General features: G+C 32.0%; 2 protein-coding genes across 5 annotated transcripts; both read left to right on the plus strand.

The window, feature by feature from the left end:
* Positions 1–1925: 1925 nt before the first annotated feature.
* Positions 1926–5310, plus strand: LOC139519109 (pre-mRNA-splicing factor CWC22 homolog). The gene is made up of 2 exons (XM_071310916.1): positions 1926–2111; positions 3244–5310. Exon 2 carries the CDS (start codon positions 3244–3246, stop codon positions 5233–5235), a length of 1992 nt encoding a protein of 663 aa, XP_071167017.1. The 5' UTR covers positions 1926–2111; the 3' UTR covers positions 5236–5310.
* Positions 5311–10340: 5030 nt separating this feature from the next.
* On the plus strand, positions 10341–19828 carry LOC139521749 (putative ankyrin repeat protein RF_0381). 4 transcript variants are annotated; one of them, XM_071315328.1, is made up of 5 exons: positions 10341–10410; positions 12662–12791; positions 14137–14277; positions 15689–16366; positions 16740–19828. In XM_071315328.1, the coding sequence occupies exons 3-5, from the start codon at positions 14151–14153 to the stop codon at positions 17753–17755; spliced, it is 1821 nt and encodes a 606-aa protein (XP_071171429.1). In that variant the 5' UTR covers positions 10341–10410; positions 12662–12791; positions 14137–14150; the 3' UTR covers positions 17756–19828. The 4 variants fall into 4 exon arrangements, with proteins under 4 accessions (XP_071171429.1, XP_071171428.1, XP_071171426.1 ...); XM_071315327.1 differs by having other exon boundaries at positions 10397–10594; positions 12566–12791; XM_071315325.1 differs by having other exon boundaries at positions 10397–10545.
* Positions 19829–19942: the final 114 nt, after the last annotated feature.

Below are 19942 nucleotides of genomic sequence, written 5' to 3' on the forward strand. Positions count from 1 at the left end.
TTTTCAAGTAAGTCCAAATCGAGGTTAAAAATTAAACTTTGAATATATGAGGTTCTTTGATGTGCTGAATCTTGCTTGGGCCCAGATATCAAATTGTTCAGCATTTAGGACTGAAGGGTTCAAAATTGAACTTTATTACATTTCTTCAAAAATTTAATTCTTGGGGTTCTTTTATATGCTGAATCTTACCATGTATTTTGATTTTGGATATTGGACCATAATAGGTAAATGTCCAATTTAAAAGTTTTTAAGTTCTTAGACCACAATCATTCTGTGTCAGAAACCTATGGTGTGTCAACTATTTAATCACAATCCAAATTCAGAGCTGTATCAAGCTTGAATATTGTGTCCATACATGCCCCAACTGTTCATGGTTCAACTTCTGCGGTCGTATAAAGCTGAGCCCTGCGAAGCACCTGGTTTTCTTCGTCTTAAGATTAAAATGATTTCATGTGCTGATGGCAATTAATAGGATTACAGAATGCACATCCTCCTTTCAAAAACAACTATTAGATTTATCAACTTTTGTTGCCAGTTTGCTAATTCCTATCTTATGTGACTTATGTCAATTTCAGTATATCTTTCGATAGTTAAATGACGTTTTGTGTATTTTTTTTCAACATATTCTGGTCCAAGTAAGATATAAATTGCAGCATCAGCAGATAGTTGTGGTAGTGACAGTAGTCTTTTAAGTGTGTTTTTGTGAGGGTTTTTTTTTTTTTTTTTGGGGGGGGGGGGGGTATGTCTGGTTTTAAAAGTGTTGTTGGGAATTTCAATTTCATAAAGCATTCTTGGTGCCACAGATGTTCTTAAAAGTTTGTATGCTATCAATATATTTGTTCAATCATAATTAAAACCTACATTTAGTCTTTATTCGAACTATTTAATATTCATTAGCTATTTACTCGGAATATGTACCAACATTGCAATATCTTGCAGTCGCTTTTGATTTATTAGAAAACATCCAAACACGTACACAATGTGTTACAAGAGGTCATTATTCATAACATATACTAAATATGACAAAAATTAACATGGGATTAAATACAAATAATTTAAATATCATTTGATAATGCGTCTTAATTTGGTTGAGGAGTATTCTAAGGTTTCTTCTAAGATTATACTCATGGGTAAAGCTGAGAATCGAACACTTAAAGTTTATATATTCTTTTAATATTATCAAACCTTAAATAAATAGAGGCATTAACATTTTGGAAGTGGATTAATCATTAATCCTTCTAACATTTGATCTGGGATTAATTTACACCTGACCAATTCCATTAATTTTTGTTCTTATAAATCCTTTTCTGAAAAATTCAACTTTTTAATTTAATTTAATTAAAACGGAATTAATTAATCAGTGAATAGGTGCAATAAACACGTAAAATAGCTTTACACTTCGGGGTTAACGACACTTTTAAATAATGGTTAATTGGATGGAGGGACAGTTATCTTACATAAATTTATGTGTCAAATTAGTCAAATAATAGCGGTATAAAAATTGTATTGTGTTTTCGGCGGACATGACCCCTGAGCCAGACTTTTATTACACACCGAATGTTGAAACACCATTTCAAGACTGAACCAACCTTCGTTAGTATCTCTTTAAACGTTTATTTTGTACAGTTATAATGTATTATGTAAATTTATGCAACTGTCAAAATGTTTATCCAATTACAGTACTTCAAATCTTGATTGAAAACATAGAGACCTTAAATACAAAACATTAAATATTCTGAAGTCATTTGCGATATATATTAGATACCTTATGTTTCAAGTTGGTTTCATTACCAACTATAAATTCTAATTAACAAAACGTGACGTATTTATCTTTTCAAATATATATTTAGTTATTTTAAATTTACAATTATGGTCTTAATTTTAAATTTGATATCTGTTATTGGAAAAAAATTCTTCACACGACTATGAATACTTAATTATTTTAAAAAATAATCTTCTGAATACAATGGCCATTTAAGTTGGGTTAATCTCTATTAATCCATAATAAACCGTAATCCACAATAAATCCATTCGCTGTCGTCATTTAACAACAAGTTTGGTCGGAGATGTGTCAAATTAATTTTATAGGAAATATAAGTGAAAATTAAGAGGTAAGAATATTTTTACTTATTTTCATAGAACAGAAATTGAATTTCGGGCAAGATTTTCATATGGCACCCCACCAAACTAAAAAAAAACAATAATATATTACAGTTTATTCTGTAGGGTAAAATATGAAACTCTTTCCGAATTTCGTAGAATTGGTTTCATGAAGTATTACCGGGTCAAAACCAAATGACTTCAAGATGGAAGACTTTAAAACGAGAAAACAATACAATGAAATAAATAATTATATATTTTTTCAAATACAAATATGTTTTACGAATCATAAAACTGGAAGACTTTGAAACGAGAGAATATCACAAAGAAATAAGTAATTATACATTTATTTAAATAAAAATATGTTTTACGAAACATAAGATGTGGTTTGATTGCCAATAAAATGAATAACATGGAAATGTATTTTCAAGAAGAACTTACGGTAAATAGATTCAAAATATTTAAATAAAAATATGTTTTACGTAACATAAGATGTGGTTTGATTGCCAATAAAACGAATAACATGGAAATGTATTTTCAAGAAGAACTTACGGTAAATAGATTCAAAATATTTAAATAAAAATATATTTTACGTAACACAAGACGTGGTGTGATTGCCAATGAAACGAATAACATGAAAATGTATTTTCAAAAAGAACTTACGGTAAATAGATTCATAATGGCTTAACATATCCCTGTCTGTTTATACCACAGAACTACTGTTTGTTTTGTCACAGGGGAAAAGTAGTTAGAGGCCAGGGGCAGTGCATGTGCTTAACAAATAGCTGTTTTATTTTGTCAAACAGAAAACAGTAGGTAGAGCGCCAGAATTTTCCACCAAAAAACATGTCTAAATTTTTTCCACCAAAAAACATGTCTAAATTATAGCCAAACTATGCAGGCACCTATAGACGAAAAGGTAAATACCAACCTTATTAAAAGATTCAAAAAGTCCATAAAATTTTACAAAATCAAACGTGAGTCTATGTCAACTAACAGAACAAATGGAACACAACTGTCATATTCCTGACCTGGTCTTTGAAAAACAAATGTTTTTCGATTCACGCTTAAACTTTACTGTATTCTTGACTATTCACGGTTGTAGAAACGAAGATTTTGTAGACACTTTTTTTTTACTTTCAGATGTCTAAACTGGCTAATAGGATATTGAATAGCGACAAAGAGGTTGCGGCTGTCAAGTACAATATTAAAGAACAACGATGTCTGAAGAAAAATTTAGTGACCTTGGATGCCGAAGCACAATATTCTGTGAAACTAATCGATATGGAAAACAGAGGGATGAAGGTTTTCTATAGACGATTTAGAGACAAAGTTTCCAAAATCAAAACTCATTTGAAAGTGAACGAGGTCACAAGACTTAAAGATCTCGAGGCAACCGGCCGACTAAGTCCTCCTCAGAACACAGTTAATACAACTTCTATGTTACGTATAGCAGACGCAGAAAAACGTTTGAAATTACAGGGTCGAGAACATCTTCGGAAAACTAAAAGTGCTTTTACAAGCAGGAGTGTGGAAGCTATTCAGGAAAGTAAGAGCAATTCTGTCATGTCAGGAACTTTTGATAGCCATTTCAATGAAAGCGAATCTGTTCATCGACTTTCAACATCTCATCGACCTTCAACATCTGCATTGGATAGTAAATTAAACGGTTCCCGTGAAAGCATATCTAAAAAGCGTCAGAGTATTGAATCCTTAGATAGACCACAGTTTTTTAAATCTAAAACATGTGATGCAATTATACAAGAGTCTGATTTCGTAGAAAAAATTGAAAGCAAGGAAATTCTAACTTCCCCGCTCGAACATACTACAGAAAAATATGAACCATCGAAATGTACGGGAATATGTATAGTTTATGGAGAAAAACCTACCGAAACTTACAAACCTGTAGTCAAGGAACCAGAAAAAGAAGACACCCCAAACAAAAAAATGAGCTTGACTTTTAATTTCATAGAAACAGGAAATGTTAATTCGCCACGTATTATGAACAAAACAAGTAGTGTTGAGAATGAAATGCCAAAGAAAGAGGAGGATACCGTTAGTCAAAGTCCACGTCAATGTAACGACGTAAACAATGGCACACTTACCGTGAATCCTATAGAGGACATGCTGGATGAATCAAATGGAACAAAACATGAGATACCCGATACTAATGATAACAAAGAACAGAAAAGTGGTGCAGTAAATCATGATTCAAATAATAACACAACTCCAAGAAAAACTTCACAACACAAGACGACTAATCAGTTTTCCAGAACATGTCGTCACAAGAAGCACCAAAACGAAACACGAGGTAAAGATGACACAACCAAGCTTAGGAAAACGGAACAAAAACCCAAACCACTGGAAAACAAACAGGACAGTGATATTAAAAATAATTGTCAAAAGGATAAAACTTTACATACAAATGCCGGTCGTGATTCGCCCGTATCTATAAAAAGTTACAATAAAGTTGCCGTCCCTCGAACTCGAAACGGCCAATCGAAAAGTGCACGATCCAATTTCGAGAGGCAGTCAAGAAAAAAGTCGTGTAATAGTAGCCCGGAACGACGAAGTTTCTCCGCTACGGGAAAATCCACGAATTTCGCACAAATGACCAAACAGTACTCATGCCATAGCAGTATTGATAAAGAGGCAATGAAAATCCAGGAATCCAGGATGTCTTTCAGCATCTCCGATGGTTTGTTTAGTTTGGGTGATGACCCGTACGAAGAGCGCAGACAACTTCTTCTGATGGACGAACACAATAGATTTGTAATTTTGTTACATAAGAAGGAAGACTATCTAGAAAGAATAGAAGAGTATATCAAAAAACAGTTGGAGGAATCCCTATACGGATGTCCTGATGGAGCTGTTGGCGGGAAGAAGAAGACTAAATCACCAAAGGATATCTGGGACGAATTAAAACATTGTCGGTATCTTAGAACCGATGACGAGGAGGATATTGATCTGTCGCAGGTTGTAACTCTCGCTTCGGAACAAATTAAAAGTAAACAAGGACTTAAGTATAAACCACTGTTTGGTAGACAAAAGAGCAAGAAAACAGTTACAGTGGAACCCAAAAAGACAGAGGACAATAAAAGTAAAGATCCGGTTAACTCGGATTCTCTGGGTTAGAGATGATGTTACTTTACATTATTATAGTACTATTTTTTTCATGTTAGCTCTTTAAATTAAATCTGTTAATAATAATATATGTTCTTGTTCAAAATTGTGAGGATTTTCCCCCAGCCTGTGACATTTATGTCAAGGAAGCGAGAAATAGTTGTTGTTGGTTCAAGTTTTGTCAACTTTGTTTTTTGTAAATTGTCATGTTATAAATTAGGCCGTTGGTTTTCCGTTTTGGTATGTTTGTCATTTTTTAAATTGGGGCCTTAAAATAGCCGGGCGACTGTACAGTATGGGTTTTTCTCATAGTTTACGTCCGTACGATGTCCTATAATTGCTTAGATCAACTTCTTTTGAACAATGACTGATATTAACTGTTGTCTCATTGGCAAACCTATTCAGACATCAATAACTTTGTCAAACCTTTAATGTATTTTATGAATGTTGGACAGAATCTTTTTTTTTTTCATTACCAATAGACATATATATATCCAGAGCAAAATAATAAAACTATTTATTTTTCATTTTCCCTTATTTTCCTGATAAAAAAAAACTTAATTTTTACCGCAGTTTGCAAGTTAAAGTTTGTTACACATCAAATACTTCTATAACCCATCGCTAATGAAAAGGAGGTTGTTGTTCGGTGTGAGTAAATGCTCTGTGTTGAAGACCATACATTCACCTATAATTGTTTGATATTTACACTTTGTGACTTGGATGGAGATTTATCTATTTGGCACTCATACCACATCTTATTTCTATAAAATCTTTGTTGTTTAATATTTTCATGTCCCTGGTTTCCATTATTTAAATGACATGACTGATGGATGGAACATTTTTTTTTACAGTTAACATTTACGGACAGTATGTGATTACTTTTTTTTACATGATACATTGTAAACCTTCATGGATCGTTATGAACTTGGACTGAATCTAATCTTCAAGATCAAGCAACAACATATAGTTATAGAAAAAGTTTTATTTCATTCTTGACATCTGTATGTTGCTGAAAAATTGACTCAACCTTTAATTTGTCGATATGACACTTGTAACTGACAACAACAAATACAGGCGACATGAAAATTAAAAGTTAGGAGTGATATAGCACTCAGCGACATAAAGAATTTTAACGCGTAAAGATTCGTCATCTGTTTGAATATCAAATGTGATAACCCAGGCTTTGGGTGGAGTTCGTGTTGCTCATTTTTCTAGTTTTTTGTTGTTTGTCTTTTCGTCGTTTTAGATCGTTTTAGATCTTTGCCATGGCGTTGTCTGTTGACTATATGAACTTTTGAGTTTAAATATCCGTTTGGTATCAGCAGCCTCTCTTTCACCACTATTTTTGTTTTACTTTAAACAATTGCTTAAAGTACTTTTCCAATTTTATGTGTAAATCTTAATTTGAAACTCTTTGTGTGAATATCGTGTACAGCGGTTACGGAATCTGAGCAGTACGCGTTCAAAAAGGCTAGTAGACCCAAAAAGGAAAATCCACTAAAGGAATAGTTTCAACAAACCATTGTTCAAAAATTAGATAATTTTGCACCTCAGACGCCTGGGCATATTTTCATTTTCTCCCAATTTAGTTTTTAGTAACAGTCTGTATAATAACAAAAAGTAAAACAAAGAAAAAAGAAGGGTTCAACGCTTTAAACACTTTTCTAGCCCTGATTGATTTTCTGTACCAATCACAATATTGCCTGCATGATTCTTCACTTTTGATATTCATGTGTTCTATGTCTTTGGTTTACAACTGACTGGCTGTAGTCATAATGTAACTTTAATTCATTGGTCCGTTAAAAAGTGCTTTAATACCGAGGGGAACGGCTTGATTTTATATCACCAGGTTCAGTATTATTTGAGCAATTGCACCGAAGCATTCGTTAATACGGGATTGTTAATTATAAATAAAAGGGGATGAAATAAGAAGGACCATCAATCAAACACTTTAGTCGAAGAAACTGAACAGAAAATACAATTGCCAAAAAGTAAAACATTGGAAAGACAGTCAACAAAACATTACAAAATTAAAGGCTGAACAACAACACCAACTCCTCCCCAAAAACTGAATTTTCACTCAGATGCTCAGGAAGAACAGCAGTTCATGCTCAACCATTGGCACCAGATGTGCTGCTCATGGCAAGTAAAAAAACAACGATAAGTTTAGTCGTTGATACCACATCCGAAAAAAAACAAAACGGTATTATGGATATACGATCAATGAAATTCATATTGTCATCTGTGACACATATATTCCATAACGATCAAACAAATCACAATCATCCGCAGAACTTACCACAACTGTATTTCCGTTTGGACTGTATTGGTTAACTGGGGTAATGAGGCAGCAGTCCCCATCAAGGATATTATGATAGGAAAACGAAAAACCTGGAAGATCGTATTAACTGGGGGAAATTCTGCATTGTCCCATTTCTATTCTAGCTCCTGGTCGATGTTAAAAGAAAAAGGTTGAGATTTATCATTAGAATAAAAGATATTTTTTTGTCATTTTGTCGTTTGGTCGCTGTTCTATAGAGACTTATAGACGTTTACTCCCTACGAATCATTCATGTGTTTAAGTTTTTTTTTTTATTATCGACTATAACTGACACTAATCATGGTATCAGAAAAGAATCCTATACACCTTAATATAACACAAGGTCTGAAATCCTCGAAGACAAAAACATGGAGATCTGACACACACCGTGTATCCTGATCTGAAATCCTCAAAGACAAAAACATATTATAATATATAGATGTATACTAATGTGTGAAATTGGATAAAACTATTTTCGTGATTTCAATCGCCTCTCCCTTGATCATGTACACAAATTCAGTTAAACACAAGGTCGAATCTAACTGAATTAAAAAAAATAAACCAAATAAAATACAAAAATTCCAGCTATCACGAGTTTTAGGCAGTATACTCAGTATATCCTAGTATATCCTGTATGTGTTTAAACTCGGAAAACTATACCAACTGTGTAGTAGAGTTCGCATAAAATATGACAATTGCTTGACTCGGTTAATTCAAGCCATCCATGCCGTGAGTCAAATAAAAATGTTAAATGATTCTGTTAAAATAAATAAAAAATTTCGATTCAAAACGTTTTCGTCCTTGCTTAGCTGATCGAATTCTCTCTCACCAAACAAAAAATCTAGGATAAAAAAAAATTAACCACTTGAAAAAGTGTGTTAAGAAATAAGCCAAAAACCAGGTTTAGTCTTATATGTTCTATTTTAGAAACTTCAGCCATTTTTGTTGGACATAATCAAAACACCCGTGTTCGATGTTTCCCTTCATTGTATATTTTACTGTATATTTCCTACTGGGGACGGATAAAGATCGATAAAGTTAGTCCCATTTGGTCCAGAACCGTCTATAAGATTTCTTGGATTTATGATTTAATTTTCTTGAAAAATCATTCAAGCTTATGTAATCTTCTATATACACAAATACAATGACTGGTTTCAAATTACTACTTTGAGAGATAAATGATATTCACTGACTTATTGTCCGACCCTATCCTTACCATCAAAATCTTTTTACATAAAATTGTTTCCCCCCCCCCCCCCCCCACTTTGAATGGATGCCGTCAAGTGAGGAGACTACAATTTTAACTTCTGATTGGACCCATATGTGATGGAAATTCCCAACCTGTGTATGCATCTACTTATACATGTGTAACATATCAATTCTAAATAGTAATTCCCCAACAATATTAAAAATTGTTGTCAACTATTTGAATGAATACTTGTTGGTGAGAAACTCAAGTCATTAAAGATTGCATATTTTGGCGTTAATATTGAGTCACTGATAAGGTCTTTGCATCGGAACTAAACACATTTATTCTAAAATACAGTTGTTGGCATGACACGGGTTATGTTCTTCTCATATATGTTATGATGGTATGATACTAAACCCCTAACGGGAAGGATTGTGCCTGATGTTCATATGATGAAATCATAATCTTTCAGTCAGTTTAATTGAAGTCTGGAGCTGGCATGTCAGTTAACTGCTAGTAGTCTGTTGTTATTTATGTATTATTGTCATTTTGTTTATTTTCTGTGCGGGTTACATCTTCTGACATCAGACTCGGATTTCTCTTGAACTGAATTTTAATGTGCGTATTGTTATGCGTTTACTTTACTACAGTTGGTTAGAGGTATAGGGGGAGGGTTGAGATCTCACAAACATGTTTAACCCCGCCGCATTTTTGCGCCTGTCCCAAGTCAGGAGCCTCTGGCCTTTGTTAGTCTTGTATTATTTTAATTTTAGTTTCTTGTGTACAATTTGGAAATTAGTATGGCGTTCATTATCACTGGACTAGTATATATTTGTTTAGGGGCCAGCTGAAGGACGCCTCCGGGTGCGGGAATTTCTCGCTACATTGAAGACCTGTTGGTGACCCTCTGCTGTTGTTGTTTTTTATTTGGTCGGGTTGTTGTCTCTTTGACACATTCCCCATTTCCATTCTCAATTTTATCATTACTAAAAGGTACTTGATTTCTGTAATAATTTATATGCTTCTCTTTTATTTTTATACATTTCTCTCATAATTATCCACTGTCACTCCTTCATTGTATATATGTTATTATAGTTTGTCTTTAATTTGTTGCCATAACCATTTATTGTCAATGCGTTAGTGCTAATAAAGTTATCTTATCTTATAATGTATCATTACGCCAGACGCGCGTTTCGTTTACATAGATATACAGAAGACTCATCAGTGACGGTCATATAAAAAAGTTAGAGAGCCAAACAAGTATAAAGTTGAATAGCATGGATGACCCAAAATTCCAAAAAGTTGTGCCAAATACAACTATTAAAGGTAATCCATGCATGGGATAAGAACATCCTTATCCTCTATCTATCAAGCACCTAATTGTCAAAAATGAGAGTACGCGGTGAAGGGCTGTGGATTTTTTTTATGAAAATTTCCATATGTTTAGCATTGAATAAACACAAGGATACATAATCTTTATCTATAACAAAAGCTGTATAGATAAAGAGGTCCGTTGTTTAAGATATTTTTGGTATTTAGCTGTATAGAAAAAAGTCCGTTGTCTGTTGTATAAGATATTATTTCTTTGGTATTTAGCTGTAGAAATTCATTTAGTCGGTAACACGTTTTAAAAATAGGAGTCCTTCAGGTTATAACAAAGATGTAAAAGACAAAAATGGTAGGCAAGAACAACAAATTCTTAATTTTTTGGCACACATTTATACTTAAAACATTGTACAAATAATGTTATTCGGAGAAAAATGACTTAAATGTAATGTGTTGTTTAAAAAACAAAGTTGCATAAAATATATGCGTAAGTATTAAACAAGTTACAAAGATGTAGTGCAGATAAATGTTACAGAGTCGGAGATCTATATATATCTTGAATCCTTTGTTTTTCAAGGAATAACAGCAACGTCGGAACATGATGACAATTGACAGTACCTATCAGTATGTGCCCTCAAGTCAAATTAACATTCCCGTTTGAGATGAGCACCGTGCTCTGACTATGCGAGAATATTCATCTTATCGCTATTTGTCATTGGCATTACTAGATATCACACAGGTTCCTGTAAAATTTTGACTTCATAAAACTATATATCTGAGGCCAGAATTGAAAAGTGATTGTTGTATGCGTCAAAAGTTCAAGCGTCTGGGTCAGCCGGGATTAGCGATAAGGTGTATTGCATCCAATTTTAACAGTGCACATGACACCTATAGAATCCATGATAAATATGTGATAATCTCTCTGTCTTAAAGCAGATTTCTTACCATGGTTCTTGTGAGATGAAATAACAATTTTAAATGCAATAATTTGATAAAATAGATAATTGAGATTGATGAATTGAAAAAGTAATGGGCTATTTTGTTGGGTTCAGCAAAATAGCCTCCTAGGTGCTATTTTCCCGGTTCAGGCAAAATAGTGATCTATATTGAGTTTGGCTATTTTGCCGGTCCAAATTAAGATTTTCAGTATATAAGAATAGAAAAAATATAGAAAAATAAACTTTAATAAGAATATCTCTAAACAAGTATGACTTCTTTATAACTTTAGACAGAACCTGCATATTAAAATTGATACTCTTTATGTATTAAGAAGTCTCTAAAACTATATGTATTTTTTAAAACACTTTTACAAAACATAAATATTAAAATTGATAGTTAAAAAAATATATAACAAGCATGCAAACCTATATAAAAAAATCGACATTCTAATTAAAACTTTAAAATAAAATATCCTATAGGTTCTAAAACAATTCAACAAGCTCAAAATGTTTAACAAGTGTAACAAAACCATACGAAAGATGTTGCCACTGAAGACATAAACTGCACATGACACTGGTTTCTTTTGCGTCTGCATTGCTTTTGCAAAAATTACAGATATATAAATTCAACTCAACTTTGACACAATAAATGCTGTTGATCGATTTCCAAGCATCTTCTGTGCAATATTTCTTTATTAATCTTATATTAACTAGTTTGTCTACACATGAAGTTGAAACCATTTCAGGGCAAGTTTCTACCTGTTCCTCTTTTATCACAAGACCGTCATCAACTGCTGACTTTGCTGTTTCTTTTCCAACAAACCATTCTAATATAATCACATCAGTCTCTTTAGACGCTTTTTGATCAAAAGTAATACATTTAGTGCCCACCTTTTGGGTAATCCTATTACAGTTTGTTGTAATTCCCTTTGGTCTGCCACGCTTTTTCATTGTAGGTGGTAAAACTATACTTGAAATCGTTTCAGCAGAGTTCAATGTTCAAATTGAATGTCATCTCTCGCTGATTCGATTTCACCACTTTCACTACATTGACTATCGGTTCTACTTTCCGCTTGTTCATTCAGATCTCAACTTCCCTTTGTGATTCCATTTGATCAGATGTTTCCACTTTAAGAAATTCCACCACTAAGCAATGCTTTCCATCATTCCAATGTTTTTATATATTTTGTAAAGTGAATGATTTTGTTTCAATAATTGTTTTCTGTATCTTCCGAAACCAAAGTTGCAATCTGCTGGGAAAGAAGCTGTGTTTGTCTGTATTTCTCACTTTGTGACAATTTATGGCTATGTTTTGGAGTGCTAATAATAGAAGATCATGATTTTAATTCTTCAGAGGGAAGCATATTGACATTTAGCCCTATATCCAATTTGTATATAAATAATTTCATAGAAATATTTTTAATTTCAAATAGTCGGATTAAAAATCTGAAATAGGACCGGCAACATAGCAAAACTCTATATAGATCGCTATTTTGGCGGAGCTGACAAAATAGCCCCTAGGAGACTATTTTGCCGCAGCCGGCAAAATAGCCACTGCCGGCAAAACAGCCACTGCCTTTTTAAAATACATTTTAATCAGTGTGTATAATATACCTGAAAACTTACTAAAAATGGACCAAAAATGTATTTGTATATATATTTCAGAATTATCCTCCAATATCTAATTTCTTTAGTGTAATATGAAGTATGTGTAGGTTTCGGCATGGGAATTTTCCAGTCAGAAGACTAACTACAAATATGTAGATGTACAAGTGTTATGTAACTTGAAGTAAAGGTATAGTTATTTTATGATTCATGAATCATTGTTATGTTGTTTATTTAAAAATGTCAGTCATTATTTAAAGAATTAATCTGCACTATAAATGAATTAAATGTAAAGGATGGGAAAATGCCATAATCAATATGAAATGTCAATTCTGAGCATCTGATTATTGAACCATAGTAAGGTAGACTAAGAGAACAAGATAATTGTAAAGATTTGTCTTATAAATAGTAAAGGCTGTCCCAGGTTAGGGGCTGGTTCCAGGCTCACTAAAAAATTTTAACACTGCCCATGTACCTGACCCAAATCATGAGCCTGTAATTCAAAGGTTGTCATTTTTATCTCACTCACGGTATATTTTCTGATAGTTTTGTACATGGCTGCTAGTTTTTTTAATTTGAATTCTATCAGATTAATCATTTTTGGGCTATTTATAGCTAACTAAATGGTATTGGTCTTGTCCATTGTTGAAGGTTGTTTATATCAAGGTTATTTTGGTCTATGTTGGATAGTTGTCTTATTGGCAATCAAACCACATCGTAGTGTTTTTAATACACATGTACCAGCTGGGAAACCATAAATACATGATTTGTACTGACTAATTTTGTTAGATGATAATGTTGTAAAAGAGCAGAAATTACTGATTTGGTGTATAAATTTGGTTTGACTGCTACATACTCCCTCTTTAAAGCTGTTTATGATAGCATTGTTTCTAATTTGAAGGCTTACAATTGGAAAATATTGGTTGAAGTCTTGAAATACAGACGCATAAAGATTTGATTGGTTTTATTTTATGTCTAGAGATGACTTTTTTTGTTTATTTGGGAAACAACAAAACTGCATCCAAAATTTAATATTGCTGAGTTATCTCCCATTGTAAAAACTGATTTGATTATGCTTGAAATCATTAGAAACACTCAAACAGTTTCTGACTGGATTCATTATTATTATATTGGTTTGTTGCTGATTTCATCAAGAGACATATTACTTGAAATGTTATTTGCACATTGCTTTTTTGTAGGAATCAAGCATTTATGGTGTATTTTGAATGTATGGATGAAAATTTGTCCTTTTTCCAGAGTTTATCAAATTGAAACATTTCAACAGTCAAGAACATTTTTCCAAAACCAATATGTCAAAAAATATATCTACTCTTAACACCATATTTCAAAAGGACAAAAAATATTTATATGATAACAGAGACAAACTCTGATGAGGACACTCATCAAATTTCATGACTATCATTTTTCTCAATTATTTCTAGCCATCATTGCTAGTGTTTTTATATGTCTTTATAAAGAACATTTATTTGGCAATGAAATGTTCTGAAAATGTTTAATTGAAAGCATATTTTAAGGTGATCCTTGAAAGATGGATGAAAACTCAGAAAAGACAAGGATTGTAGAGGTGTTGAGGTTATTATTCAGGTCATCAGAAGAGGAGGTTATAACCAAGCTTACAAACAACCTTGACCTGTTGGATGTACAGTTTGGATATGGTAATAATAAATCTTTTATACATGTTTATTATGATGGAGCATTAGAAGTTGTTAGGGGGTAACAAAAATAAAATGTACTCCACAGTGCCATTGAAATTGGGGAAAAAACGGGCTAAAAGTGATAATTGATGCATTTCAGTTTAGTTTGACATTTGAGTGCTATAATCTACCTAATTCTTCCGCAATGGTGATAATAACTATTTTTTAAAACCTGAAGCACATAGGAAGAACTGTTTATAGCAGAACATGTAATACCTCATCTTTGAATATTGAAGATAAAATCTAAAATTGTTTCAGTTAATTAATTTATTTTAGTTACTGATGGTTGTTTGACTGTTTTTGTCGAGCTTTCGACTTTAGTCGAAAAAGCGAGACTAAACGATCCTACATTTTGTCGTCGTCGGCGGCGTCCACAAATATTCACTCTGTAACCATACTGGATTTCTACCAAACTTGGACAGAAGCTTGTTTATGATCATAAGATAGTATCCAGAAGTAAATTTTGTGAAAATAAAATTCCATTTTTTCCGTATTTTACTTATAAATGGATTTAGTATTTCTGTGGGAAAACATTACATTCACTCTGCGGTTAAAGTTATTAAAATTTTAAAAACTTAAAGTCTTTCTTAAACTATCCTGGATTTCTACCAAACTTGGACAGAAGCTTGTTTATGATCATTAGATAGTATCCAGAAGTAAATTTTGTTAAACGATAAATCCATTTTTTCCGTATTTTACTTTAAATGGACTAGGAAACACACATTCACTCTGTGGTTAAATTTTTTAAAATTTTGATAACTTTCTTATACTATTTTTAATTTGTACCAAACTTGGACAGAAGCTTGTTTATGATCAAAAGCTAGTATCTAGAAGGAAATTTTGTGAATATTATGTACCTGTGTATCTGTATTTTACTTATAAATGGACTTAGTTATTCTTCCGGTTAACATTACATCCATATAGTTAAAGTTTTTAAAACATTTATTAGATTCATAAGCTATCCTGGATTTTTTCAAAACTTGGACAGAAGCTTCTTACAATCAAAAGATAGTATCAAGCGGAATATTTTTATTGATTTTTTCCCTCATTTTTGTTGAGCCTGCAATTTACAGCAAAAGTAGGCGAGACGCTGGGTTCCAACCTTACAAATTTTTTAATCAATGATACTTTCTGAAGAAACAGTTCATGAAAACTTTTTTCATGCTGTTTAAAAAACATATTCTTTAGGTTGATATTCTTGTGTAGTGTTGAAAATTTTATCCATAAACAATTTTTTTGTGATTTATTTTGTCATACAAATTAAATTTCACACATACTTTCTTTCAAACTTTTACTAATTATTTTTTAGTCAATCATAATATTTCAATTTTCCTGTAACTTTTCATAAATGTTTTTTTTTATTATTTTTTAGAATATCTATCAGATTCACCCTGTGTATGTATGAAGATGTTAGAACAAGTCAAACATAATGGACATATATTTCATCCAGAAAAAGTTGTGGAATTTATACTTCACGGAAAATGTAGTCATGTGACAAACCAAAGTAATCCCAGATTTATTCGTCAAGCAAGGACAACATTCCTTATTGTATCTTGTATTTTACAAAAATTTGACATTATTAAATTCTTAACAGACAATGGTGTTTTATTAAATCAGAAGACATCATCTATGAGTCTCACTCCGCTTCATGCCGCTATTTTAAGTAAAAACATGAACATTTTCAATTTTTTCCTATTATCAGGCGTTGATGTCAATGCTACCTGTACTCCATGTACGAATAAAGTTTCTAGTCTTATGTTAGCTGTATTAGAAGGTGCTGAAGATATGGTGGAAATTCTACTTGATCACCCCAATATAAACAAATCTTACATTAACACTCAAAGTAAAACAGCTTTGTGTTGTGCTGCGGAAATTAACTCAGTACGACTTGTTGATAAGTTGATTAAAGCAGGACTAAAAGCTACGAACATGACAATTTGTAAAGCTGTACAAACAAACAATGCTGAGTTGTTACAACTAGTGGTCAGTTCCAGACGATACTTTGTTCCACAGTTTCAAACATATGCTTTACATACTGCTGTCAAGCTAAGTAAGTTGTTTACTAGGTATTGTCAAATACTGTGGATTCATTAATATTTGTCGGATACTAATTTCTCTTGGATTAAGTGGGTACAGAGGTACATGTACCACAAATTTAAATGTTCAATGAAATACAAATTGTTGAAAGGAACTTATACAGACTTTGCCAAAACAACAAAATTAAATATCCACGAAAATGCAAATTTTCCTCTATCAACGTAAAATTTCTCTCCCATAGACTCAATGTAAACAAAAGGGGAAAACAAAACAAAAATTCCCTACCTACTTACCCTATTTTTTTTCAAGGATGTAATAGGAAACACTCATATTGTTTTATTTGGCCTGAGTGAGATAAATCTGTAATTATTATACATCTGTTTCAGGTAACAAAAAGATGCTGAAGCTTCTTCTTGATAGAGGTTTTCATTTCAATCATGGGACAGACAAACTATATGATCAGGAATCTTTACATTTGGCTGTTCTTCGTAACGATGAAGATATGGTTAAAATTCTGCTGAATCATCAAATAAAACTTGACAATGAACTAAATGGCTATACAGCTTTGGATTGGGCAGAATTGATGGATTATGATGGTATTATTGAAATGATCAAAAACGAATACAGGCTGAGATGTATAAAGCCACAAGATAAGAAAGACAGGAAGTGTATTATTGATGCACTCTTTGAAAGAGATGGAATAAACAGATCTAGTGTTATCAGAAAATTGGCGTCAAAAGGGTTTGATATCAACAGTCACAGTAACGAAGGTCTAACAATGCTGCATGAAGCTGTGTTTGATCACGATTCTGATTCACTAAAGGTACTCCTAGAACTGGGAGCAAATCCAGATATAAATTCTACATCTTTACCAAATAGAACACCATTGTATGATGCTGTTTCAAATGGAAACATCATGGCAGCAAGATTGCTTTTAGATGCTAATGCCTCCATGGATTTTATTGTAAAATATGAAGAGAATGTTATAGGAAATGACATTAATGACGATGATAATGGCTACATAGTACCTCCAGAAGAACTCCCGTTAGAACGATCTGTGTTATGTGCTGCAATCTGCAGAAATTTAACTGACATGGTCTGGTTGTTGTTGTCTTCAGGGTATAATATACAGCAAGAAAAAAAGACATCTTTACAGTGGATGATTGAGAAAAGTAAAAGTGATAATATTCGACAATGGTTATCATGTAATGTAGAAAGTCCTCAAAATCTCTTGATTTGTTGTAGAGACTATATCAGAAAACTGTACAAATATGATTTGAAATTGTTTGTTGAAAATCAGTGTATACCACAGCATTTAAAAGACAAACTTTTGTTAAAGGATATATTGTATAGAGATGTAAGAAGCTCACAGAGATTTTGCCACTGGAAAAATATTTATTAATGTTTAACATGTACACATGATCAGGGACAAAAAGGTCCATTTATATCAGATGTATAAACTCTTGCTTCAGTACCTTTTTTAAAAGATCAGTTTGTATTCAGCTTCCACTTCACTAGTCAGTATAACAGCTTTTAGAGAAGATTATAATTTTAGACAATCAAAGTTTATAGAAATCTGTTTACTATTTTTGTTCTTTTAAATGTCCTTTAATATGGCAGGTGAATTTAGGTTTACAATTAAATTTTGTTTTTGTGTTTACTTGAAAGTTCATTTCACAGAGATCAGTATTGTCACACCACTAATATTTAACCGCTAAACTCTGTATCTGTTGAAATTCTTATCAACCCAGTTCTAAGATGATATTTTTAGTATATTTCCATTTTAAGGTTGATTTTTACAGACTATATTCACAATGTAAAGGAGTTTGTGTTCCATAAATTACTTTAAATCATTGTTTGATATTTACTGGTACTTGGAATTTCTCAAAATAACATGCCAGATGTCTCAAGTGAACTGTTTACTTATCCCTAACCCCAATTGAGATTTTGTTGTCTTACTTAAAGAACGTTTTCAATATCAACCAGTATTGAAATCATGAAGTTAAGTATTTTTTTTTGCTAATTTTTAAATATGTTTCAGCCCATTCATCTAAAATGGGCCAATTGCATTTATAACTTTATTTGCATACACCAAACTCGTAATAATGCTCATAAAGAATGCAATCAAAATGTTGATAATAAGGATTCATTTTGACCTAATTTGATCTAAGTATATAGGAGTTGCAATGTTTAAATTCCTGTTTAAACCATCAGATGAAGCATTTATGAATAAAAAAAATACACCAGGTATTTATTCATAACCTTTTCAGAACATGCATTTATGTCAGGAATTCATATATTCCTTTCATATACTGGTAACTATTTTTAGAATGACATTGTTTACATACAATATGTTTTGTTTAATCTTTTGTTATTTTTTTTAATACCATACATGTATTTTCTTTTACATGATTTTATATAGTTATCTAGAATGAAGTTTTTGAATTTATTATTATATGATCTTTACATGTGTGTCTTTTCTATCATTTGCATTTTTGCCATCTTTGTCTCACCTTAACAAAGTTACGAAGGCAATGCTGAGATGTTTTATTTCCAGCAGCATCAACACATTGGTACAGTCATGACAGTTTATGGGATGCACTAATGCTAATTCAACAATAATTGGTATTTAGTTGTATATGTATTGGCAAATCTCATTTTAATGAAGACTATTGACCTTGAATATTTTACATAGTTCATGTAGTTTACATGTTAGAAGGTTTGGTCATTTGCTTAATTAAGATGACCCACTTATTGTAAGACAATGATATTACCAATGATTACCATATCATTATTTCAAGAAGTTTGTTTGGCTGTGAACTTTCATTCGTGGTGTATTGGAATTGGCTTTGAATCTTTTGCATACTTTTACAAGTTTGCCGGTAAGTTTTGACAATTTAAATTTCAACATTTGCACTATCAAAGTTTCATACAGGAAAAAGATGTCTCTGTGTGAACAGTTTATAGCAGTTTATAGAGAAAACAGAGTTTGAAGAAATCTCAAAAGAATCTTGGACCCAAAACCTAAAGTGTTGGTACTCAAATAATTTTTCAGGGTAATTGAAAGGCACAAGATACTGTCAATTCAGATTTTTTTGTGTACTTTTATTTTTGCAAATTTCAAAGAAGTGATAAAGATGTGAGATGGCTTATTGTGGTTTAATTAAGTATTATAATTTTGCATACAAATAGTGCCATCAAATTTCAAAATGAGAGTTTTTATTATCAGCCACCTATTCTGACACAATTTTTCTGGATTTACAGTGCTTATAATGCCTTCATTTGATTTTTGTATATCTTTACTTTGCTTTGCATAATACCTTTTTATGTTTACTCTGTCAGTGTACTGATTAATATTAGTAAATGTTTTGTGTGATACTGGTGAAAGTATTTGTTATTTTGATATTTTTTCTATAGATTTACTATGCAAGAATGTTAAAGAAGTTGACTGGTAAAATAAATACTTTAGAAACTCTGTAAAGTGTTAGGTTTTTTTTTTGGAAATCACATCAATAAGATTAACCTCAACACTACATTCTACACAATGACCCATTGTCATATTTTTCTGTCATGATTATTAGAAAACTAA

Source organism: Mytilus edulis, chromosome 4, assembly GCF_963676685.1.
Source record: "Mytilus edulis chromosome 4, xbMytEdul2.2, whole genome shotgun sequence".
Classification (NCBI taxonomy): Eukaryota; Metazoa; Mollusca; class Bivalvia; order Mytilida; family Mytilidae; genus Mytilus; species Mytilus edulis.

Coding starts and splice junctions, on each gene's coding strand:
- LOC139519109 (XM_071310916.1), top strand. CDS start 3,244: ATGTCTAAACTGGCTAATAGGATATTGAATAGCGACAAAGAGGTTGCG.
- LOC139521749 (XM_071315328.1), top strand. CDS start 14,151: ATGGATGAAAACTCAGAAAAGACAAGGATTGTAGAGGTGTTGAGGTTA. Junction 14,278..15,688: donor GGATGTACAGTTTGGATATG/GTAATAATAAAT, acceptor ATTATTTTTTAG/AATATCTATCAGATTCACCC. Junction 16,367..16,739: donor ACATACTGCTGTCAAGCTAA/GTAAGTTGTTTA, acceptor CATCTGTTTCAG/GTAACAAAAAGATGCTGAAG.